Source organism: Physcomitrium patens, chromosome 2 (assembly GCF_059467195.1).
Source record: "Physcomitrium patens ecotype Gransden chromosome 2, ASM5946719v1, whole genome shotgun sequence".
NCBI classification, from domain to species: domain Eukaryota; kingdom Viridiplantae; phylum Streptophyta; class Bryopsida; order Funariales; family Funariaceae; genus Physcomitrium; species Physcomitrium patens.
Genome location: NC_143411.1, coordinates 705,482 through 731,449, shown reverse-complemented (window position 1 = coordinate 731,449; position 25,968 = coordinate 705,482). Strand labels below are relative to the sequence as shown.

General features: G+C 29.7%; 2 protein-coding genes across 2 annotated transcripts; both read left to right on the top strand.

Annotated features, from left to right (window-relative positions):
• The first annotated feature begins 347 nt into the window (after positions 1–347).
• On the top strand, positions 348–1,853 carry LOC112295505 (vesicle-associated membrane protein 721). The gene has a single exon (XM_024547216.3). The coding sequence runs from the start codon at positions 760–762 to the stop codon at positions 1,465–1,467; it is 708 nt and encodes a 235-aa protein (XP_024402984.1). The 5' UTR covers positions 348–759; the 3' UTR covers positions 1,468–1,853.
• A 21,487-nt stretch (positions 1,854–23,340) lies between these two features.
• On the top strand, positions 23,341–24,810 carry LOC141044560 (peptidyl-prolyl cis-trans isomerase FKBP17-1, chloroplastic-like). The gene has a single exon (XM_073529218.2). It carries the CDS (start codon positions 23,570–23,572, stop codon positions 24,296–24,298), a length of 729 nt encoding a protein of 242 aa, XP_073385319.1. The 5' UTR covers positions 23,341–23,569; the 3' UTR covers positions 24,299–24,810.
• The last annotated feature ends 1,158 nt before the right edge of the window (positions 24,811–25,968 follow it).

The window sequence follows — 25,968 nt, the reverse complement described above, 5'->3', positions numbered from 1 at the left end:
CCTATCATTTACAATTCCTCGTAAATGAAGGTAACATATACAGAGACTTTCCATGGAAGATAACGAAATGATAACAAGTTTCCAGGTTTGACTTGCAAACAAAAATTATTCAATGAACGAGGGCGAATGCCCTTCTAAATGAGCTTCCTGGTAGTGAAGTGTGTGCTGTAAAGCAAGCTTTCGGGGAACAAACTGGCGATTACAGTCACCTGCAATTCGAATCTGAAGGTTCTTGCAAGCCGTTTTCTGGTACCACCTCAAGTGGAGTCCCGGGTCGAACGGTTCGGCAACTTGCGGAAATGGAAACCAAAAAGCACGAAGGCTGCTTCGAACTTGTGACACTGTCGATCCTGCTCAGCTGGTAGCTAGAGTCAAGGGTCGGATCAGCATCGACAGTGATCTAGATCCACAGATGCTGGTTCTGTCCGAGTGCGAGTATGTGGAAGTGAGTAGCTCGCAAGGGAGGGATCTCTCGCTGTTTGCTTAATTGTAGTAGTTAAGAATCCTCAGTTTGTGTGCGTTAATTGTACCTTTTAGTTGGCTAGTTAGTTAGTTAATCAGTCTTTTTCTTTTTCTTTTTCTTTTACTTTTTTCTCTTTTAAATCTTCTCCAAGGAATATTTGCAGATTTTAGTGTTTCACGGAAAAGATCAGATAACTCTAGCAGTATGGGGGAGTAGCGGAGTGCTGCTTGTGGCGTGGGTGTGGGACAATACAAGGTTGAAGGACTTGGGGATTGCAAGACAAGACGCGGAGCGAGATGGAGGAGGGCTTGATATACAGTTTTGTGTCGAGGGGGACGACTGTTCTCGCTGAATACGCGTCGGTGTCCGGAAACTCGAACAGAATTGCGGCGCAGTGTTTGGCAAAGCTGCCTGGAGGCAACAACAAGCACACTTACGTATGCGATCGACACACATTCAATTTCCTTGTTGAGGATGGGTTCACATTTCTAGCGGTGGCTGATGAGGACTTCAGCCGCCAGATTGCGTTCGCCTTCTTAGACCGCGTGAAGAATGATTTCCAGCACCGGTATCAAGGCGGGAGGGCCGATCTCGCGGTCACTTATAGCCTCAATGCGGAGTTCGGGCCGAGGTTGAAGGAGCACATGGACTTTGTTGCCGCCAACCCTGAAGAGATTAAGAAAATGTCGAAAATCAAGTCTCAAGTGGCGGAGGTGAAGGAAATCATGATGGTGAACATCGAGAAGTTGCTTGACCGAAACGAAAGGATCGATCTTCTAGTAGGCAAGACAGATGATCTTCACTCCAATGCGCATGTCTTCGAAAAGCAGGGTAATCAGATTCGACGCAGGGCGTGGTGTGCACACTTCAAACTGAAGCTCCTCGTCTTAGTCCTCATCATCATAGTTGCCTTCATCATCTATCTCTCAATCTGTAGAGATTTCATCTGCCATAACCCTGGTATGCCTGGAACAACTCCTGCTAATGTTCCCCCTGCTGAATAGTAAGACCATATGAAATCGTTTATGCCCAACATCATATGCTGGCATCCTACATTGAGGCCTCACAAACAGATCCAAGATTAGTTTTTCATGTCGAAGGGAGTGGGTTGACTTCTAGGGATCACCCACGGGGCTTGCAGTTTAGATTGATACATGGCAATGGAAGTGTAGTGAGCACCATTGGTAGCCATGACGCATCGTTAATCATCCATGAAAAATTCCATGTTTACTAGTTGGAATCTTCCTGGGTATTCGAGAACTCACCTCGATCTGCCTGGCTAACGGCCACCAATTTCGGTGTGCATGGGTCTGAATCTATCTTTCTTGAGCGTAGGGCTGGAAGAGCCTGCATCCCCACACATTTACAGTAACATACCAATTTCGAAGTCTGAGTGCCTCATGTGGTGGTTGGACCTCTCTTGATCGGAGGTGAAGCATGATGCCTAAATTGCTAGCTTCAGAACTGGTTTGAGTGATCAGTGAGCAATGGTCGTGAGCAGTCTCGTTTCTCTTTCAAATTCTAATGTGTGTCTTGACTACTGACCTCTCTATGTACATCTCTGCAGCAAGACTACGCACAAGGCTCATTGATGTTTCTCAGTTGTCCTATGTCAGTCTGATGGACTATTGTGTGGTCCTGTAGGTCAAAAATTGATTGCAAGTTTCTCCTTTGCGTGATCATGTGCAGACTCGAGTCTTGTCATTACAGATGTGTGTGTGTGTGTGTGTGTGTGTAATGTTCATAATCCTGAATGCAGGGTTTCCATTTGAAACATGTGCTTGTACAATAGTTGGAAATGTTGTGCAACCTCAAGTATAAAGGAGATTCAGCGAAGTGATGCGAAGTGAAGCGGGTTTAGGGTTTAGGGCTCTTTGTGATAATCGCAGAGATGCCAATGGCTTGATCAAAAGAAGGATGATTCAAGTTACGAAATATGTAACATGATTAGTGTTATTCTAATATGTTGTACATTAAAATTATTCTAATCTGTTAATTTAACCCACATGCTAACCCAATCAAGAAAAGAACGAAACTGATAAACTGTGGATTGCAGCAAAATGAAAATAACTAAGAAAATGAAGGAAAATACTCATATGGCGAAGACTTTGCAAACCTATCACTGCACTTAAATTGTGCTGTTTTTTGTAAATCAGTAAATGTCAAAGCAGTTCCCAGTGGAAGAACGCACGCGCACAGCATATAAAGTAACAGTTTCTGTTGGACTGCATTGTTATGGGCTCCGTGGCTTAGTGGCAGCTTGGCAATCCAACAGCACCCTACAAGATTTGGATAAGCTCAAGCCTGGCAGCTGCGGGTCTTTCGTATCCCACCAGCCGCTTGGGTCAGCGAGATCCTTTGTGTGAATCCTCGATCTGGAGGAGGTTCTCAACACATTTTCTAAAAATTTGCCCTCACTAGTCTACCATATCTATCACCAACAATCAATCCTTAAATTGGGCATTTGGGACTGTAAAATGTTGAAGTATATGATCATTCAAATTATACAAATTTTGCATAGATTTTGGATAAATCTGTTAGAGAATATGAGGTATGTATTGCTGTAAGATAGAAGTATATTAATATGAAATACATATTAGCTCATTATCCAACCATCAAGGATCCAAAAGAACTAACTGCTTGAAATGAGCCTTAGGTTTTAGTTCTTATAATATAAGTCTATGATCTTTTGACATAGACTTTTTAGTATGAACATACTAACAAGTAACTTAGCAATCAAGGTTTAATTGAAATGTGAACACTTGTCTTATAAGGTTGCATCATGGTTTAATAAGTTGCAATAATTATACATTGACTACCAATTAATATAGTGGATACAAGTTGTCAATCCATTATACACTTTTAATTGTCTACATGTCATGGACATATATTTACTATAATTGTTACTTAAGTAATATGAATAGGTAGAAGTAGATAAAAGTAGATTAATTTCATAATATCTTCTAGAAAAGCTTCCTAGAAGCTATATAGATGTTGCTTTGACTTTATCTGTGTTTATTCTTGATTCATGGATTAGAAACTTGGTCAACAAATTAACCATGTGCCATACATGTTGGTAGCTTGCGAAACAAGCTAACTATGTGGCGCCCACATAGAAAACTTGCCTTGTAAATTAAGATACGTTTTGTGCAAAGTCAACATATTTTTGGAGTCCTATAGAATGTCACTACATAGCTCTTAGGTAGATAGTATATATAGAAGCAAGAGTAAATCTTTCTTCACTTTGCTCAACTCCTTTCTTGCTTCTAGTCTAATTTCAAGGATCTTTAGTTTTCTTATCTTTTGGCAATAGCCATTTCAATTTCTTTCTTAATATACATATTTAGTTATTTCTATTTTCTCATCTTTCTTTGAGAAAAGTCTCACTTGTTTATTTATTTGTATTAAATTCTTGTCCTTGACAGATTGATAAGAGTTCACTTACAATATCAGAGCTTTGTCTAATCTTAATTAAGAGTGGATTACCCCTTTCTCTTCATAAGACATAAGCATATTAGAAGTTACAGATTACCCTTTTCTAAACTCATATTGTCCTTAGTATTTTCTTTGTTATCAAGTCATCTCTTCTATTTGTCTTGAGCAATACTAGACATCTTTTTTTTCTAAGTGTTATCATGGCAAAACTTGCTGAAATGAAGAATGCAATGGCACAAATGCAAGAGCAATTGACGGAGTTAATACTTGCAATGTATCAACTCAATTTACCATGACAAGGAGCAATAAGATTGACAGGAAGTGAAGATATAGAAATGATTGGAGCTATTTTAACATCTGCTCCAAATCATATCCCTTCTCTTATGGTAGAACATCCTTCCAGTATTAGAGAACCAAGAATTATCCTATCCAAGAAGTTTGATGGCACTAGAACAAAGTTTAAAGGATTTATCAATCAAGTACAACTTGTGATTGAACTTCAACCCCAAAGCTATCTAACTCTCAGATCACAAGTTAGATTCATTCATACGCTTCTTTCATATTCAACATTATCGTAGTTTTTATCTTTTTTTAAACAACGAAATGTAATATTGGATAATATAGAGGCTTTTTTGGTAGAGTTTTGATCCATGTATGGAGAACATGATGCAATTTGTATTGCAACCAATAAGATCTATATTTTATGATAAGACAACCGATTAGTAATGTTGTAAGCTTCATAGTTTCGACAACTTCCAACTGATATCAAGTGGGATGATGCTGCACTTGTCAGCCAATTTTTCTATGGATTACAATATGAGGTAAAAAAATTAATGCTCAACTTACTTGATCCTCAAATATTGAGTCAAGCAATTGATTGTTAAGTGTGACAATCATCTTTTTGAATTTTGATCTGAGAACCATACAAGTGGACCTCGACGTTACTATAATTCAATCACAACACCAATATCTCTTTAGCACATATATTCGGGAGTAGAGGATATGTAAATTAATGCAGTACATTTCAAACCTCTTACTAAGCAAGAAAAGACTCATCATCGTCAAGAAGGATTGTGCTTATATTGTGGAGAACCTAAGCTTATTGCTCATCATTGCCCAAAGAAGCGACGCAACTACAAAATGAGGAGTACGACTATCAAAAAAGATAGTATGTCAAAAAACAAGTTTATTCAGCTACAATAGGGACCATGTGGTTGGAACCTTATACAACACCTAATAAAGGTCCTATTCTCTCCTCAAAACCCTCTCTTTGTTTTACAATAAATATTATTTTAGGACCTAAACATCACAAAGCCTCTGCCTTATTAGATTTAGGAGCCTCGGGATATTTTTTAGATGAAGAATTTGCTAAAAGACATAGCATACTTTTAGTGAAGAAAACTAAACATGTTCATGTAGAAGTCATAGATGGTCATCTGTTGTCTTCAAGAGATATTATTCATGAAACCCTTCTTACAAAAGTAACAACTAATAGTCATAGTAGCTTAGTAATATTTAATATTATTACATCTCCCTCTAATCCAATTATTTTAGATTTATCATGGCTAAAAAAATATAATCCTAAAATAGATTAGACTTCTCGTAGTCTTCACTTTTTTAAAAGTATGACTAAGAGTGTAGTTAATCAAGTAGAAAGTCATAAGTCTAGTACAATTAAATCTGTTTTTGTAGGTGTAAGAGTTTTCTTGCATGCTGCAAAAGAAAGATCACCTTGTGTCATTTATGCAACATATGATTCTACTAGTGGAAAGATTTCAAGTAACATTCCAAGCCAATATCAAAATTTTTAAGATGTATTTGAAAAGAAGAATGTAGATACTCTTTCGAAACATTGTTCCTATGATTACTCAATTGACCTTCAAGAAGGAGCACAACTGCCATTTGGACCAATCTATAGTTTATCACAAAATGAGTTGGTTGAACTCAAGGAGTATATTGAAGAAAATCTGGCCAAAAACTTCATATGCTATTCCAAATCTCCAACAAAAGCTTCAATTTTATTTGTGAAGAAAAAAAATGAATCATTGTAGATGTGTGTCGATTATCAAGGATTCAACAAAATCATCACTAAGAACAGATATTCGCTATCTTTGATATCTAGATTCTTTGATCATTTGAATTAAGCTAAGATCTATACAAAAATAGATTTACAAGGAGCATACAATCTGGTATGCATCAAAGAAGGAGATGAATGGAAGATTGCATTTTGAACAAGGTATGGATATTTTGAATACAACGTCATGTCTTTTGGACTTATAAATGTACTAATAGCATTCCAACATCTAATGAATGATACCTTTCGAGAGTGTTTAGATGATTTTATTGTTTGTTACCTAGACAACATTTTAATCTATTCTAAGGACATTAAAAAACATGAACTTTATGTTCATCATGTGTTACAAAAACTAAGAGATATATGACTCTATGCCAAGATAGAAAAGTGTATATTTCACACTACTCAAGTTGACTTTTTAAGATACATCATTTCAAATGATCGACTTATGATGGATCCTAAGAAAGTTCAAGCTATTATAGGTTGAAAGATCCCAAAAATGGTAAGATATGTCCAATGTTTTTTGGGATTTGCCAACTACTATTGGATCTTCATCAAAGACTTCTCTCAAGTTTTAGTTCCACTTACACGTTTGACTTATAAAGACAAACTTCAATGGAATCAAGAAGCCGAAGTGGCATTTAAAGCTTTAAAGATATCTTTTGTTTTTACACCAATCTTATATCATATTGATTTTTCTAAGCCATTTTTTATAGAAACAAATGCATCAGACTTTGCTTTAGGTGCCGTATTATCGCAAATGGGAATAGATGATAAACTTCATCTAGTAGCTTTTCATTCCAAAAACTTTTCAGCAACTGAGATCAACTACGAGATCCACGATAAAAAAACTTCTTGCAATCATGGATTCATTTCAAGAATGGCGCCATTATCTAGAAGGTGCTTCTAGTCTAGTTATCGTGTATATGGATCACAAGAACCTTAAATATTTTATATGAGCACGTTTTTTGAATCATCGCGAAGTCCATTGAAGTATGTCTTTGTCAAGATTCGAATTCAAGATCACTTATTGATTGGAAAAATAACAAGATTTGTCAGATGCACTCTCTAGACAATCTTATCTTATACTAAACGAAGAATATGTTGTTTTTGATTAGCAGCAGATAATTCTCTTGAAACTAGAGTATCTTCATCTTCAAATAATGAAATCAACACTAATTGTTGATTCAACTTTTATTAAGTAAGTTCAATCAAGTATGTCTTCTGATCGTCTTATTTATGATATTAAAGAAAATCCTTCAAAGGGTTATGATACAAGTTTGAATTCAAGAACAATCTACTATATTTTGAGGGATGCCTACATATTCTAGAAGGTAAAGCTCAATTATGTGTTCTTCAAGCTCGTCATGACTTTATAGCAGCATGAAATTTTAGGTACAATAAAACTTTAGAACTAATATCAAAGGATTTTTGGTGGTCCCAAATATGAAAGGTAGTCAAAGATTTTGTACAATCTTTTGATGTTTGCTCAAGATAAAAAAAAAAAAAAAAAAAACTCCTTATCATCAATCTTAAGAACTTCTTCAGCCATTATCCATTCCAAAACAACCATGGTCTTCTGTTTCTATGGATTTCATTATGGATTTTTCAATCTCAGATTCTTATGACTCTATATTCGTGATAGTAGATCGTTTTACTCAGATAGTACATTTTGTACCATGTACAAAATCTATCACAAGTAAAGAAATAGCTAAGCTCTTTCTTGATAATATCTATTGCTATCAAACGCAGTGTGTTAATCAAGTTTTGAAGCAGTATTTAGGATGTACAATCAAATACCAATAAGATGATTGGACAACTCTTTTGCCATTGGCAGAGTTTGCTTATAATAACATGGTACATTCTTCTACAAAATAAACACCTTTTTTTACCAATTATGGTTATCATCAATGACTTGATACTTTTCGCTTTTCAAAAATTGATAATCTTACAACAAAAGATTTGACAATTCATTTGTCACAGATATATGCAATAATGAAGGCGCAATTAAAAGAAGCTCAAGAACAAAAAAAGGTTAATGCGGATGTCTATGAAAAGAAACAACCACTATTCTACATGGATGACAAGGTATAATTACTTCATGATAATATCAAGATCACTCGTCCTTATGACAAGTTGGACTATCAAAGGCTTAGACCATTTTCTATTTCTACACAAATCAATCGAGTTGCATATCGTTTACACCTATCGGAGTCAATGAAAATCCATCTAATATTCCATGTGTCTCTTCTTGAATCATATAAGATAGTAGACATACTAGGAAGAAGACAAGCTTCACGTCTTCTTATAGAAGTAGACAAGCTCCACCTCCTCCTATAGAAGTAGACAATAGTAAAGAGTTTAAAGTAGAAGAAGTTCTAGATTCAAGGCGATACCAAAATAAATTCGAATATCTTATCCATTGATGCAAATATGATATTAGTAAATGGACATGGAAGCTAGTAAAGAATCTTGCAAATGTAGGAAAGGCAATGGAGGCTTTTCATTTCTGATATCCATCAAAATTAAGATAAAAACCTTCTTTATAAAAGAAACAAGATCTAGCCAAGATAACATTCTATTTTCAATCATTGTTTGTAGCTTCTTTGTAGTTATGATGCTAAGGAGATGGAGAACCAATAACTAGTGGATTCGACTGAAGAGCCTTTATTTATTGATCTGTCAGACAAGACATTATGATTGTCACAACCATCAAGACGACACAATTGAGATGAAGATCCTCAAGAACGACATGTTTTTTTTCGAATAAATGGCAAGATAGAACACATTTGATATCATGACCTTGAAAAGGACTCCCGATGTTTGGTGATTTTACCAGAGGTAGGAACAATTCTTGACGCTATTCCAAATATTTTATTTGAAAGAAGTTATGAAGGCTTCAATAATGATCAAATAATTAGGTGGTCTTCCTACCCTAGTATGGGACACTATCGATGGTTGAGAGGTCCTATCAATCATCTTCGAAGAGAACAAAGATCAGAGTATGTGGCAAATATAATTTGCCGCATCTTAGACTTCCTCGACATGTCATCACCGCTCTCCATGGAACTCGTTTTTAGACGGGGGAATAATGTAATAGACATATATTTACTATAATTGTTACTTAAATAATATGAATAGGTAGAAGTAGATAAAAGTAGATTAATTTCATAATATCTTCTAGAAAAGCTTCTTAGAAGCTTTATAGACGCTGCTTTGACTTTACTTGTATTTATTCTTGATTCGTAGATTAGAAACTTTGTCAACAAGTTAACCACATGCCATACGTGTTGGTAGCGTGTGAAACAAGCTAACTATATAGTGCCCATATAGAAAACTTGTCTTGCACGTTAAGATACGTGTTGTGCAAAGTCAACATATTTTTGGAGGTCCTATAGAATGTCACCACATAGCTCCTAGGTAGATATTATATATAGAGGCAAGAGTAAAGCCTTCTTCACTTTGGTCAACTCTTTTCTTACTTCTAGTCTAGTTTCAAGGATCTCTAGTTTTCTTATCTTTTGGCAATAGCCATTCCAATTTCTTTCTTAATATACATATTTAGTTATTTCTATTTTGTCATCTTTCTTTGAAAAAAGTCTCACTTTTTTATTTATTTTTATTAAGTTTTTGTCTTTGATACTACATAAGAATTATATATGTATGTAAATAATCTCTTAACAAAAGGTTTGATAGAACACTTCAAATGATTTTGTTGACATGTAAAAAAATTTCAAATGATTCATGTCATGTTTTGTATAAATTAAGAAGTATAATTGTAGACTTGCATCAAAGAGTACAAAAAAAATCACATTGTAGTTTATTTCTAAGATTTTAAATATAAAAAAATAATTTTAAAAAAATTAAATAAAATTTTATATATAGCTATAATATTTCAAATAAAATAAAAATTAATTTGATACTAATATTAAATAATTACTAATATTTAATAAATACTATATATTAGTATATATTACATATATATATTAGTATCAATTGACAATTACTTGACATCTAATAAAGTCAAGTCAAAAATTATAATACTATAATTATATGTTAAAAAAATATTTAAAAAATCTTTAAGTTATTTTAAAAATAAAACTAAGTAATATTTTGAAGTAATATTAATTTATAACAAAATATTTATACAAAAAATATTTAATGATATATATTTGATTTTAGCCAATGATAAATATTTTTGAGATCAAATAAATATTTAGTTATCAATAGTAGTAAATGAAGGCAAATCCTATTGTATTACTCTCTTATCAAAATCACTAATAGTTAGAATTTAATGTAAACAAATATGAGCAAGATTACCTTCTTTACTCTTACATTGGTATATAAGAATAGATTAGCATTATAACAAGATATAGATAAGATAATTGTATACATAATCAGAACCATGGAAGTTTCTAGAATTTGGAGTTAGGTTAGTGAATTAGGTAGGATCTACCGTGGAACATTCTAGAAAGAATTTAGGATAGTTATTTAAGTGGAGCCTACCATGAAATCTTTTAGAAAAGGAGTTTAAGGAGGTTATTTAGGTAGGCCTACCACCTAAGAACATTCTAGAAAATCTAGGATGGTAGGACAATGTATAAATGAGATTGGTTAAGTCTTTTTAGGGCATCTCATCAAGTATGGCTTCAAGCCCTTTCTCTTAGTAAAGTTTACATTCTTTATTTTTATTATATTTTGTTCTGTTTTTGTTTGCTCAATTTGTCTTTCATGTCCTATTTTATTTAGTTCTATTCAGTTATGTTGTAGTATATTTTGTCCTATTTTTTAATAAGATTTTATGTTGCTATTGAATAGAAGGATCTTCAATTTTTGAGATAGTCTAGTCTTTTTCAGGCATATTACTATTTTTATAATATAATTTATTAGATATGGATTTTATTTTATTTTATTTTATTTTTTATTAAAAATTTTTTAATCTAAAAAAGTTTTATTATATTGTGATTTTTTTTTAAATAATCTTTTTAAACTTATAATATCATATAAAATCTTCATATAATTAATTTTTTAAGTACATGCTTTAATTGAAATAAGCACTTTTTTATCACTAAATTTATGATATGCAGATGTTAATAAAATAATAATTATATTTATTTTTAATGATTTCTAAATACCTACTTTATTTTAGGCGGCAATTTTAATGGCTATAGGTTTGATTTTGACCTTATTCCACAAATGCTCAATCTCCAAGAATCAATCCAACATATCTTAAGAAACTTTTAGTCCAATTCTATCTTCAACTTAATCTTAATATCAATAATAATAATTATTTATATCTTTTATTCTATTTTTACCAATTTATAGCCTTCTTAAAGAATTAAAAGAAATTCTATAGTCTAGAAGGTAAAATTAATAACCAATCTTTAATCTATTAGCTATTAAGACAAGAAAATAAACTAAGAGGCTTTTATAAAAGCCATGTTTAAATATCTTAAATTACTATTAAATCAAGATGATTAAATATTAATTAGAAATTTATTTTTGATTATATTTTTACCATATAGTTATATTATAACATAATACTATGATAAAATCTATAGAAATATAAGACCATATTTTTTCGGATATGGGGAATGGTTGAAAAAGTCCATAGAATTGATGACAAGGAGTTTTTGATGTTAAAAAAATGTTAGATGACTTGACAAAGTTTTTAATTGTCTTCCACATTTGTGGCTACTAAAAATCTCTAGATATAAGCTCCAAAGTCTTGTTGAATCCAAAATGTCTCGTTGTTGAAAAGTCATGATATGCTTGAAGAACACATAAGCATGCTTCTCTTTTTAAAATATATAGGCATCATTCAAAATAGAGTAGGTTGTTCTTGAACTCAAACTTAGAAGCATTACAAGATTTAGAAGAAGAATTTTTGATATCATGAACAAGAAGATCAAAAGACATACTTGATTGAATTTGTTTGATAAAAGTTGAATCAATAGTCAATTTTGATTGTATTCTTCAAAGATAAAAAATACTACAACTTTAAAAAAATCATTCTTTATTCATCAAAAGATGCATTTTTTTTTTGTATAAGATAAGAATATCTAAAAATGACATCTAATAAATCTTATTATTTTTTAGATTAATAAATGATCTTAAAATCAAATCTTGACAAAAAAAATATACTCAAACAGGCTTGGCAATGATTTAAAATACATGTTGATATAAAATATTTAAAATTCTTGTGGTTTATATAAACAATGATTAGATTAGAAGCACATTTTAGATAATGGTACTGTTCTTGAAATAAATCTATAATTGGAAGAAGTTCTTTATCATAAATCTCATAGTTGAACTTGATTATTGAAAAAAAAATTGAATAAAAAGCTTTTGGATAAAATTTATCATTTGTTTCTATTTGTGACAATACAACATCCAAAGCAAAGTTTGATGCATTTCTTTCTTTAAAGAATAACTTCAAAAATTCAATGCAATATAATATTGATTCAAAAATAAATATTATCTTTAAAGTTTCAAATGCTACTTTAGTTTCTTTATCTTATTGAAGTTTGTCTTTACAAGTCAAATGTATAAGTAAAGATGCAACTTAAGAGAAGTCTTTGATGAAGATCCGATAGTAATTAGCAAATTTTAAAAAGTATTGGAAACTTCTTATCATTTTTGAGATCTTTCAATCTGTAATAATTTAAACTTTTTAAAGATCTATCATAAGTTTATCATTTGAAATAATGTATCTCAAAAAATCAACTTGAATAGTGTGATATACATACATTTTTATCTTGGCATAGAATCTTATATTTCTTAATTTTTGTAATATATGAAAAATATGAAGTTCATATCCTTCTGTATTTTTAAAATAAATTAAGATATCATTTAGATAATACACAATAAAGTCATCTAAAAACTCTTAAAAGATATTATTCATTACATGTTAGAAAGCTGCTAGTATATTTGTAAGTCCAAAAAATATGATGTTGTATTTCAAAAGTCCATGCCTAATTCAAAATGCGCTCTTTGATTCATCTCCTTCTTTGATATGCACCAGATTATATGCTCTTTATAGATCTATTTTTGTATAGATCTTAGCTTGATTCAATTAATCAAGAACTCTAGATATCAAAGATAGCAAATATTTGTTTGTGATGGTGATTTTAATGAGTCCCTAATAATTGACACACATCTACAATGATACATCTTTTTTCTTTATAAATAAAATTGGAGCTTTTGCTAGAGATTTGAAATTGCATATGAAGTTCTTAGCTAGACTCTTTTTAATATAGTCCTTGAATTCAACCAACTCATTTTTTGATAAACTATAGATTATTCCAAATAGTAGTTGAGCTTCTTCTTGAAGGTTAATTAAGTAGTTATAGAAATAATATTTTAGAAGAGTATCCACATTTTTATTCTCAAATATATCTTAAAAAACTTAATATTGTCTTGGAATGCCACTTGAATTCTTTCCAATATTAGAAATAGATACAACATAAATGGCCCAAGATAATCCTTCTTTTACAACATGCAAAAAATCTCTTACATCTACAAATATAAGTTTATTTATAAAAGATCTATAATTTTTTACATAATTAATTACATTCTTAATTATACTTTTAAAAAAATAAGACTATAAAAAATCTAACTTATTTTAGAATTATATTTTTTTAGATATGATGAACCTAAAATAACTAGATTAAAAGAAGTTTTAATGATATTAAATATTACAAAGCTACTATGACCATTAATTTTTATTTCTATAAAAAAAATATTTCATAAGTAATATCTTTTGAAAATAATGGATGATTATATATGACTTCTATATGAATAGATTTAGTTTTCTTCACTAAAAGTATGCTATGTTTTATAGAAAATTCTTCATCTAAAAAATACATTGAAGCTCTTGAATCTAATAAAGCAAAGGCTTTGTGATGTTTAGATCCTAAAATAATATTTATTATAAAACAAGGACAAGGTTCTAGAAGAAAATAAGACCTTCACTAGGTATTATACAAAGTTCCAATTGCATGGTTCTTATTGTAGCTAAACAAATTTGTTTTCTAACATACTAACTTTTTTGAATATTGTACTCCTCATTTTATAGTTGTATTGCTTCTTTGGATAATATTGAGTAGTGTGCTTAGATTCTCTATAATACAAGTATAATCCTTCATCATAATGATGAATCTTTTCTTTCTCAATAAGAGGTTTAAAACATAGTGCATCAATTTGCATATCTTCTATTTTCAAATGTATATATTAAGAAGATGTTGATATTACCATTAAATTATAGTAACATTGAGGCGCACTTATGTGATTCTTAAATCAAAATTTAAAAAATTGATTGTCATATTTCACATCAAAATTAATATCTTAACTCAATGTTTGAGGATCATATTACTTGAGCATCAATTTTTTTATTTCATATTATAATCTATAGAGAAATTAACTATCAAATGCAATATCATCTCACTTAATATTAGTTGCAAGTTGTCAAAATTGTGAAGCATATACCGTTACTGATTGATTGTCTTCTTGTATAATATGGATCTTTTTTATTGCAATACAAATTACATCATGTTTTTTATATATGGATCAAAAATTCATTAAAAATATCTTTAGATTATCCAATATTGGATCTTATCATTCAAAAAGAGATAAAAACTATGATAATATTGAACTTATAAGAAGTATAGCAATGAATTTAACTTACGATCTTAGGATTGAATAGCTTTAGGATTAAAATTCAATCATGAGTTAAACTTAATTAATAAATCCTCAAAAATTAGATCTTAAACCATTAAACTTCTTAAGTACTAAATTTTTGGTTTTTTAATATTAGATAGATGTTCTATTATAAAAAAAAAGTATATGATTTAGTGCAAATATTGAAGCATTTCTAATCATTTCTATTTTTTTGTTCCCTGCCATTTTTCTTATTTTTTGTGGTAGTAAATTGAATTGATACATTTCAAGCATTAACTCCTTCAATTTTTCTTCCATTTGTACCATTTCACTCTTCATTTCAAAAAGCTTTGTCATAATAATACTTAAAAAAGAGAAGATGTCTAATTTTGCTTAAATCAAATAGAAGAGAGGACTTGAGAATGAAAAAAATAATAAACATAGAATAAATTTAGAAGAAGGTAATCCACAACTTCTAATATGCTTAAGTCTTATTAAGAAAAAAATAATAATTCACTCTTAATTAAAAAAAGACAAAGCTTTGATATTGTAAGTGTACTCTTGTCAATTTGTCAAGGATAAGAACTTGATAAAAATAAATAACCAAGTGAGACTTTTTTCAAAGAAGTATGATAAAATAGAAATAAAGAAATATGTATATTAAAAATAAATAAATAAATGAAGTAGCTATTGCCAAAAGACAACAAAAATAAAGACTCTTGAATCTAGATTAGAGCAAAAAAAAGAATTGATAAAAGTAAAGAAGGCTTCACTCTTGTCTCAACATATACTATCCAATCAAGAGCTATGTGGCAAAATTCTATAGGACCTCAAATATGTGTTGACTTTGCAAGCAATATGTCTTAACTTGCAAGATAAGTTTTCTATGTGTGCACCATATAGTTTACTTCTTCTACAAGCTATCCACACATGTGATACATGACTAATTTATTGATCAAGTTTCTAATCTAATAGTCAACTATAAACACATTGTTCTATTACGTGAAGTCTTACTTGAGAATGCACTGGACACATGATTGTAGAAAATAGAATAGAAATTGCAACAATAAAATCCTAATTCTAATAGAATACTAAATAAATTCTAATTAAACCTTAATAATGTTAAATAAACTTTAATAAAATTCAAAAGAAACCTTAAAGAAATTACAAAAGAAGTAATAAGAAATCTTAAAGGAATTAAAAAAAATCTACAATAAACCTTAAAATAAACCATAAGAAGCTCAAAAAATATTAGAATAATAAAAAATATATCTTAAATAAATCTTAACCAAGTTCTAATTTAACCTTAGTTGAAATCCTAATGGACTTCAATCAAACCCTAAATAAATCCTAAATCCTAAATCAAATCCTAAAAAAATCCTAAATTCTAAACAAATCCTAGACAAATCCTAAATCCTAAACCAAATCCTAGACAAATCCTAATCCTACTCAATTTAATCCTAGTATAATTTAGAACCTCAATATGTATCAATTAAATCAATGATCTTGTTTAATAATTTATATACCTTTTAAAAACTAAGTTGGCAATAAGCACACAAATTTTGAAGATAATTGTACTTACCAAATGGAAGAAAAATCCTAAAATCCACTTGGATGTTGGCCAGCCTCCTACTCCAATCTGAATATTGAACTTTGAGTTTTAATATCTTCTTATTGAACTATTCAATTATTCTCAAATTTCACATGTGTATAGAAAATCAAGCCTATTATTCTCAAATATAAATTTTACTTCAATTCAACTAGTAGATTACTAAAGATCTTAGAAACTCTAATTGCCTCTCAAAGTCTAATTTCTAAGATCTCAATCTACTTGAAATTCAATAGCCTTCAATTCAACCAATTGATCAAGCTCAAACTTATAACATATACTCTAAATAAATATTTTCCTAAGTCATCAAAATTTGAATTATAGATCTACTACCAAACTCACAAAATTTTCTAAAATGTAATATCCTTTTTAATTCACAAATTCCAGAATCACCTAAAATAACTATGACTTTGCAAAGCTCTTGCAAAGTCATTACATACTTAATTCCCTCAAAATTAATGCTTAAAGAAATCTTATCAAGTTTTCTCTCAAATTCCACTCTTTAATTTGCAAAAGAACCCCCCAATTGCCGTCTATGCCTAATTTTGTGTCTCAAGGCCTGATTTCAACCCAGGTTGATAACTAGTCCTTTTTGGATATCAAATTTTGCCCTTTTGAATTAATTTTTTTTAAATCAACTCCTAAATTCTTTTCATATATGCTCATATTCTTTATTTTTCTAATCTACTTTATTTTGCCTTATTTATGGTTCCACAAAGTAAGTAGAAGCCTACATTATAAAAAAATAGTATTTAAACCTTTAGTTCTACTTTCTTTTGAACTATCGTCTATTTTCTAAGATAAGTTGCTACAATATTTCAAGTGAGATCTTCTATAATATAATAGATTCTTCATATTTTTTTACCTATTAGTTGTGTTACATCATGACAACATGACAACATATAAAATCAAAATCGCATCTATAAAGCTTTTAAGTAGTTTTTTTAGAAGATATTTTGAAATTAATTCATTTTATCTACTTCTACTTAATCATATAGATAATTATTAGAGTAAGTATTTATGTCCATGACAGCCACCTTGAGTCTAAAACTTCTTCAACTTCATATTCTTAATTATTGTTCACTTCTATGAGAAGAAGTGGCATTTGTCTTCTTTTCAAGATTTTTATTTTCTTATATGGTTCAAGAAGAGTTACATAGAATACAAGATGGATCTTTATAGGCTTTGATAGTTATAATTGATAAGTAACATAATTTATTTATTCACAAATAAAAAAATAGTCTAAACCTATGGTAATCCAACTTGTCACAAAGGTGGCTAGTCTTAATATTGCAATGAAGTAATCATACTTTATTATCAATGTAGAATTGAGGTTGCTCCTTGCAATAGGCAACCACATTGATTTTTTTTTATTCTTGAGCTTCTTTTAATTATGCCTTTATTATTGTATATAACTTAGATAAACAATTTGTCAAATTTTTTGTTATAATATTATCAAATTTTACAAAATCAAAAGCATCAAGTTATAGATGATAATTATAATTAGTAAAAAAAAATATTGATTATATAAAAGAATATATTATATTATTATATCATCAATCATCTTATTAATAATTGATGATATATTTTAAATATTACTTCAAAACTTTATTTATTTGTTCTATTTATCTATTAGTTTAAAGATGAAAAGTTGAAAATAATTTTATGTCCACTTTTGAAATCTTAATATAAATTGAGCTTCCTTATCCAATATAATATCCTTGGATAATCCATAATAGTAATAGATGTTGTCAAAGAAAAATTTAGTTGTTTCTTCACCTATGATAGATTTTATATATAGTACAAAATATACTATCTTTATAAAATAATCTACTATCATAAATATAGAATCATAAAAATGTGAGACTAAAAAATCTGTAATAAAATCTATAGAAAAAAAAGACAATTGTTGTTTTGAAAAAGGTAATAGTTGAAGAAGTTTATAAGATTGATGATGAAGAGTTTTTTTTTTATCTTGAATAAATATCACATGATTATACAAAGTCTTTGATTCTCCTCTACATTTGAAGCCACCAAAAATCTATAGTTATTAATTCCACAATCTTATTGTATCTAAAATATTCAGTTGCTAAAAAATTATGAAAAGCTTAAAAAACACGTAATTGTGTTTTACGTTCTAGAATATATAATTTTTTTAAAAATAAAATGGATTATTCTTGAATTCAAACTTAAAATTATCATGAGATATAAAAAAAAAGGTATTCTTGATATTATGAATAAGAAGATTAGAGGATTTACTTGATTGAATATTCTTGATAAAGGTTGAATCAACAATTAATGTTGATTTCATTACTTAAAGATGAAAATACTTCGACTTCAAGAAAATTATTTTTTGTTGATCAAAAGCTGTATTTCTTTTTTTTAGTATAAGTTAAGAATGTTTAGAAAAGACATTTGATAAACCCTATTGTTTTTTGGATTGATAAGTATTCTTAAAATCAAATCTTGATAAAGACTTGTTCCAATGGACTTAGTGACAATTCAAAATATATGTTGACATGAAATATTTGAGGTTTTTGTGATCCATATACATGATGATTGGATTAGAAGTACTTTTTAAACAATGATGCCATTCAAATGTATAAGCAAAGCCACAATTTTTTAAAGAATAAAAATAAAAATAAAAAATGATGAAGATCTAGTAATAATTTATAAATATCAAAAAATATTATATATTTTTGATTTTTTTTGAGATTTTTAAATTTATGATAGTTTGGACTTTATTAGAATCCATTATAAGACCATTATTTGAAATGATGTATCCTAAAAAGTCAATTTGAATAGTATGAAATATACTCTTTTCTATCTTGGCATATAATCTTGCATCTTTTAATTTTTGTAATACATAATAAACATGAAGTTCACACTTTTTTATGATATTAGAGTAGATTGAAATATCATCTAAATAATAAATGATAAAATCATGAAAAAACTCACAAAAGACATCATTCATTAAATATTAAAAAACAACTAATACATTTGTGAGTATAAAAGATATGACATTATATTTCAAATGTCCATATTTGGTTTAAAATGTAGTTTTTTTATTCATCTCATTCTTAAATATGTACCAAGTTATATACTTTTTATAAATATATTTTTATATAAATCTTTGCTTGAATTGATTAATTAAAAAGTCTTAAAATCAAAAATAGAAAATATTTATTTTTGATGGTAATCTTATTAAGTCCTTGATAGTCCACACACATTCGAAGAGATTTGAATTTTTTCTTCTTAAATAAAATAAGAGACTTTATTGGAAATTTAGAATAGCATATGAAGTTCTTAGCCAAGTGCTTGTGAATGTATTCCTTGAATACAACCAAATTATTTTATGATAAGCTATAAATTAGTCTAAATGGTAGTTGAATTTTTTCTTGAAGATCAATGGAACAATCATAGAAAAAATACTTTAAATGAATATTTGTATTTTTTTTAAATATCTTGATAATATTGATATTAGCTTGGAATGCAACTTGAAATTCTTTTTTTTATTAAAAATAAGTATGGCATATATAGCAAAAGTTGATCTTTCTTTTGTAGCATACATAAAAGCTCTTCCACTTATCAATAAGAATTTGGATATATTAAGTTCATAAATTTTTATTTTACTAGTAGAATCCTAGATTAAATTAGGAAAAAAGTCAAGGTCACAAGAAATCTAGTCTATTTAAGGTTGTATTTTTTTAGCCAAGATAATCCTAAAATAATTAGATTAGAAAGAGATCTAATCATATTAAATATTACTAAGCTATTATGGTCTTTAGTTCCTAGATCTAAAAGAACTGTTTTATAAGTAACATTTTCAAAGGACAGTAAATAATTATTTATGACTTCTACATGCATAATTTTTTTTTTTAACTAAAATTATTTCTTATTTTTTAACAAAGGCTTCTTCTTTAAACTAAAATAAGGCTCTTGAATCTAATAAGGCAAAGACTTTGTGATATTTTAGTCCTAAAAAAACTTCTTTTGTAAAATAAGGTGAGGGATCTAAAGAAAAAATATGACTTTTCTCAGGTACTATGTAAGATTTGAGTTGCATGTTTTTTATTATAATTAAAAAAATCTTATTTTTCAACACATTGTCTTTTCTAGCAACTATGCTCATTATTTTGTGGTTGTATTGCTTCTTTGGACAATGTTGAGTAATATGCTTAAGTTCTCTATAATATGAGTATAATCCTTCTTCACAATGTCAAATCTTTTCTTGTTCAATAAGAGGTTTGAAATGTATTCTATTGATTTGCATAGGTTTTGGCCTTGATGAATAAGCTTTTGCAAACTTAGAAGTTGTCGCTATGACTTGACTTGTATCTCTTCAATCAAGCTTTTATTCTTGGTGTCTTTCACAGAGTCAATTCTTGCATGCAATGGCTTGAGAAATAAATTGCTCTAATGAATCTACTCTTAGTATTGTAAATAATAAATTTTTGATATTGTTCTTTCAACCTACATCAAAATTGATACATAAAGGCTTTATTATTCCAATCCATATTACAAGCAAGGTTTTGGAATTCTTTAGCATATATAGTAGTTAAACATGATCTTTGTTGTAAAAATAGAAATTTGGTCTTTGTTTTTATTTTTCAAATATGGCCATAAAGACTTCTAAGAATAAATTAAAATAATAAATGAGTCATGAATCCTTTTCCATTAAATGTACAAATGAAGAGAGAGTACTCCTAGATAGAAGTAAATTTATAAATCCAACTTGAATAAATTTGTCAAGATATTAGGAAGGATATAACTTTAGAAAGAGCTTCACTTATTGTAGAAATATTCAAAACTTTGATCTTGTTTCATCAAAATTTTCTAGCATACTTATCCTTGCCTCCCTTATACATGTAGAAATAAGACTTCTTACATTCAATTGTAAACTTGATCTACTTGTTTCTCTCAATTGCATAATTTTTTAGGATAGAATCTGAAGATCATTGTTAATTTCTTCTATAGGCATAGAAATAGTACCTCCATAGTTCACATTAAAAGAATGTGAGATTTTGACTCTAAGAGCATTGACAAGCTCGAGAAAATCTATAATAGTTGTAAATCTATTCACACTTCTGTTGTGAATAGCATCAATAATTTTTTCTTCTATAGAAGACTCAAATAAATTCATAAGTTTAATTAGAAGAGGATAATTTACAATTTCTAATATCAAATAAAAATTTCTACAAAAAAAAGTAGTCTACTTTATTCAAAGAAAAAAAATCAGTATTTAAAAAATTAAAAGTTAGTTTAAGTGTGAATAGTCCACAACCTTCAAAATATAATAATAGAAGTATAGTAATCCACTTACTTCTAAAATAAAACAAGAACAACAAGCTAGCATTCTTCTTAAATTATTAAAGATATTAATTTTAAAGTACTAAAAGATCAATAAATTCTTCTTCCACTCAAAAAGACTAAAAAATCACTCAAAGATAGTATAATGCTAAACTAGAATGGCTATTACCAAAGATAAGAAGATTAGAAAGTCTTTAAACAAGACTAAAGACTAAAAATGTATCAACAAGAGTAAAAAAGGCTTCACTCTTACTTCCATATATATTATCTAATTAAGACTTATGTAACAATATTCTATAAGACCTCCTATATGTGTCCAATTTGTGAGATACATGTCTTAGCTTGCAAGGCAAGTTTTTTATAAACATGCCACATCATTAGCTTGTATCATAAGCTATTTATACATGTGACACATGATTGACTTATTGGCCAAGTTTCTAACCTATCAATCAACTATAAACATGTATAAAGTCAAATATGTGTCTATCAAGCTTCTAAGAAGCTTTGCCATAAGATAATATCAAATCTACTTATATTTACCTTCTACCTAATTTTTTTTTTATCTAGATAAATATGTATGTCCATGACATGAGAACTTCATTCAACAAGTTAACCTAACAAGGAAACATACATATATTAAGAAAATTAAAACTATTTTTATCTAATTTGATTCTTTTTTTATATTTTATTAAATTTTATAACTTATAAATCATAAAGATTTCAATTTTAATTCTAATATGTGTTGAAGATTAATGCATGTTTTTTTTTGTTTTATCTATATTAAAAGAATAAAAATAAAAAATATTATAATTTTACAAGTTGAAAATAAAATATTATTACATAATTTTTTTATTTGAAGGTACAAGAATAAAGTTACTAATAAGTCTTAAATCATGAGTTGTATTAGCCCAATTACAAGACATTGTCATTCTTGTACTTATAACTTTTTCTGTTTGCAATAAAGATTATTTGTAGCAAAGAAATTTGTGAATATATTTAGAAGAATATTAAATAGATCCAAGCTTTTACTAAATTGACTCACCTACAATGAAGAATATGATAATCATGATGAATGTGGTTGGTTTTCATTGGTTGCAAATCTAATAGTAGAAAAATGAATCAAGAAGTTATTTTTATTTTATTTTTATGATGGTTAGGATGGATGGATTGATTTAGTAAATAAAATTTAACATTCTCCTATGTTTACTTATGTATGTGCAGTTAGTTTCTCCTACAAATTTCCTTTTGTTTACCTGCCATAGTTTTGGTTTTCTACAGTTGAAAATACATGAGCTGTAATCAATGCCTATTGCCAAATTTTTCAATTATGTTTCAAGCCTAACAGCTATACTTTGCTTTGGTGGAAACCTGCATCAAATATTAAACACACACGTTTTACTGCTTGGATCCAACTCCATAATCCTGCAGTACACTTCTGTTATTATCCCTTCACTAAAAGTTGCTGAAGCAAACAGCAACACAGTGTGATTCAGCAAACATTAATCACCATCCCTCAAAACAAAAACGACAAAAATATAAAATTGCCTCTTCGCATGTCTGAGGAATGAAGAATCGGTGAGAGCAGGAAGAGCCTTGATGGCGATGCTGGGCGATCACTCGCATCTTCGAGGATCTGCAAACTAATTTAAAAAGCTCGGTGTTGGAGATGATTGGTGAGACAAAGGTTGTTCGTAATTCTAATCTACTGGGTTACGATCCTGCATCGTAGCTCTCCATCTCAAAGCGCACTTGTAACCAATGGCGAACGCCGAGATGGATTCGGGGGAACTCAAAATGCACACTCCAGACATCTACAATCTTGTGGCAGACATGGGAGTTTTGTCTTTAGTGCACAAACCATGGAAGTGTTTTGTGAAGCTGCGCCATCACAAACCGAATGACGTAGCTGACACTCGCTTTCCAGTGGTGTGTGTGTGTGTGTGTGTTGTTTAAGCTTTTACAGGATTCAGAAGTGTATACATGCTACTTCTTTCTGGTCTGAATCTAGAGCTGTCCGGCTATGGCGATGCTAAGCTTGGGCGCTGCATCGTCCCTCTGTAATGGTGTCCTCGTCTCGTGCTCTCGAACAGCGAGATCCAGAAGCTCTATTGTCACGTATTCACCGACATGCTCTGTCAATCCGGAGTGTCAGGAGTTATCGGAGCCTGTGTCGCGGCGGAGTGTGCTCTTGCGAGCGGGTTGTGGCGCGGGGATTGTAACTGTGTCACTAGTTTCTGGTGCGGGAATTGGCGAATGCGCCGCGAAGAAGGAGAAAGTGAGAGAGCCGCCGCCGAAATTTTATGAGCTGGAGGGGTCGAGTGGGGTGAAGGCGCTGGACATTCGGCAGGGTATGGGGGCGATGCCGGAGGACGGTGACCAGGTTGAGGTGCACTACTACGGTCGCTTAGGGGCGAAGCAAGGGTGGCGCTTTGATTCCACGTATGACCACAAGGATTTTTTCGGAAATCCGGAGCCATACGTGTTTATATTGGGAGACAAGAATGTGATTAGTGGGATCAATTCTGCAGTTCGGAGCATGAAGGAAGGTGGGGTGCGTCGGGTGGTAATTCCGCCATCGCAAGGGTACCAGAACACCAACCAAGGTCCTATCCCGCCTGACTACTTCGACAGACAGAGGCTGTATACCACCATTTTCAATCAGACTCGGCTGGCCAACGGGGAGGGTGACACGCTTGGAACTCTCATCTTCGACATTGAATTGCTCAAGGTTCGCAAGCCGCAGTCTTAACGGTAGTGTAGACGACAGCATTACTCCAATTGTATCCACTGCAAGCTTTCGAGAATTCTATTGCTGCCGCGATTTACTTATAATTGGGTTGTACCAATGCTTTTTCACAGGCAATTCAGGGAAGCATTGCGGTAGTTCACACATTTGTGTACAGATTTTAACTCGATATTACGCAAATTAGGGTTTTCGTGACATAGATTTGTAACCTGTAGGCAATCAACTTGAGTGAGTTCAAAATTGTGCAATCACTCAGATCCTTCGTGTGCGCTTGATCACTGTTTACCGAAATTTCAAGACCATGAAATCGTAAGACTCTCAATCGGAACTGTAGAGTGTTGTTGGCTGATTAGTTTGATTTAACCATCGACATTAGGTTTAAAGAGTTGTGTTGTGGGGTTTCAGTCAGATTTGCCCTTGCTCAACTCGGCAACTCCACTGTGACAATGTGTTGCAATATCGACGATGCATTTTCAAAAATGAGATTTTACTTCCTAGGATTATTCATTCTACAATCAGGTTTCTCTCTTTATTCTATGTTACCTATAAAACTAATCAGATATTTAATCCATGTGTTTGTAGCCTTGACGAGTTTTTTCCATTGCCGATTTGAATGTTTGTTTATCCAAAAGAAAATAAAAATTGTCAAAATAAACTGTACATGACAAAGACTCGTAATGAATGATCAGAAGTGATAAATTAAAAGAAAGAGAAATGTGGAGATTATAAAATAAAAATGTGATATATTTGCTTTCAATAGAAGTTTGGCATTAGGTTTGTTTTTAGAAAACTATCAAATATCTTTAAAACTTTCAAATGTCATTAGTATGAAATACTAAATTTATATGATTATTTGTTTCTAAAACAATTCTTACTTATTTGCTATTCTATGGTTTACAATAAAAATCTTCTTTCTCAATTTAGTTAAGATTTTGAATAGTTTCAAAATTGCAGTGTAGAATAATATTCTCTCGTAAATCAAACAATCATTTTTTATTTTTTATTTAATTTTTTTTCTTTCATGCAAGTTTCTGTAATTACTCTGCTAAATCTGATTTATATGATCTGCTGAATCAGATACTTTATTCATCTATTTAAAGTTTGTATGTAGAAAAATCCAATACAAAAAATATATAAATAAATAATTAATTAATTAATTTTACTATTAATGGATTTATTTAACTTAAAAAGAAAATTTGTTTTGGAGAACTTTTATAATTCATGATAATTTTTACTTTACTTAATAGATGCACAAGTCTCCTAAACTAAGAGTTATAATTAAAAATATTTAATATTGATGGACTTATTCCAATATCTTACTTAGAATTGACACTATAAAAATGTTTGTAAAAAATATCTAAAAAAACTTTAAATCTTGATATCTGATTTTGATAGTACATCAACTAATATACATGATTCTTTTAATGATTAATATATTTACTTTTACTATATATTCAAAATTATAAAACCATAAATAATTCCATAGTAATTATTTTATTTTAAATTAATTTCAAATCTAATTCTAAGTTTCTTTAAGAAATTACTAGGTAATTAATCAGATCTTTTATAATTGATCTTTTAATATTTATTTTAATTTTTTAAGTAATAAAAAATTAATAATATATATAAACATATATATATATATATATATATATATATTCACCAGTTCTAAA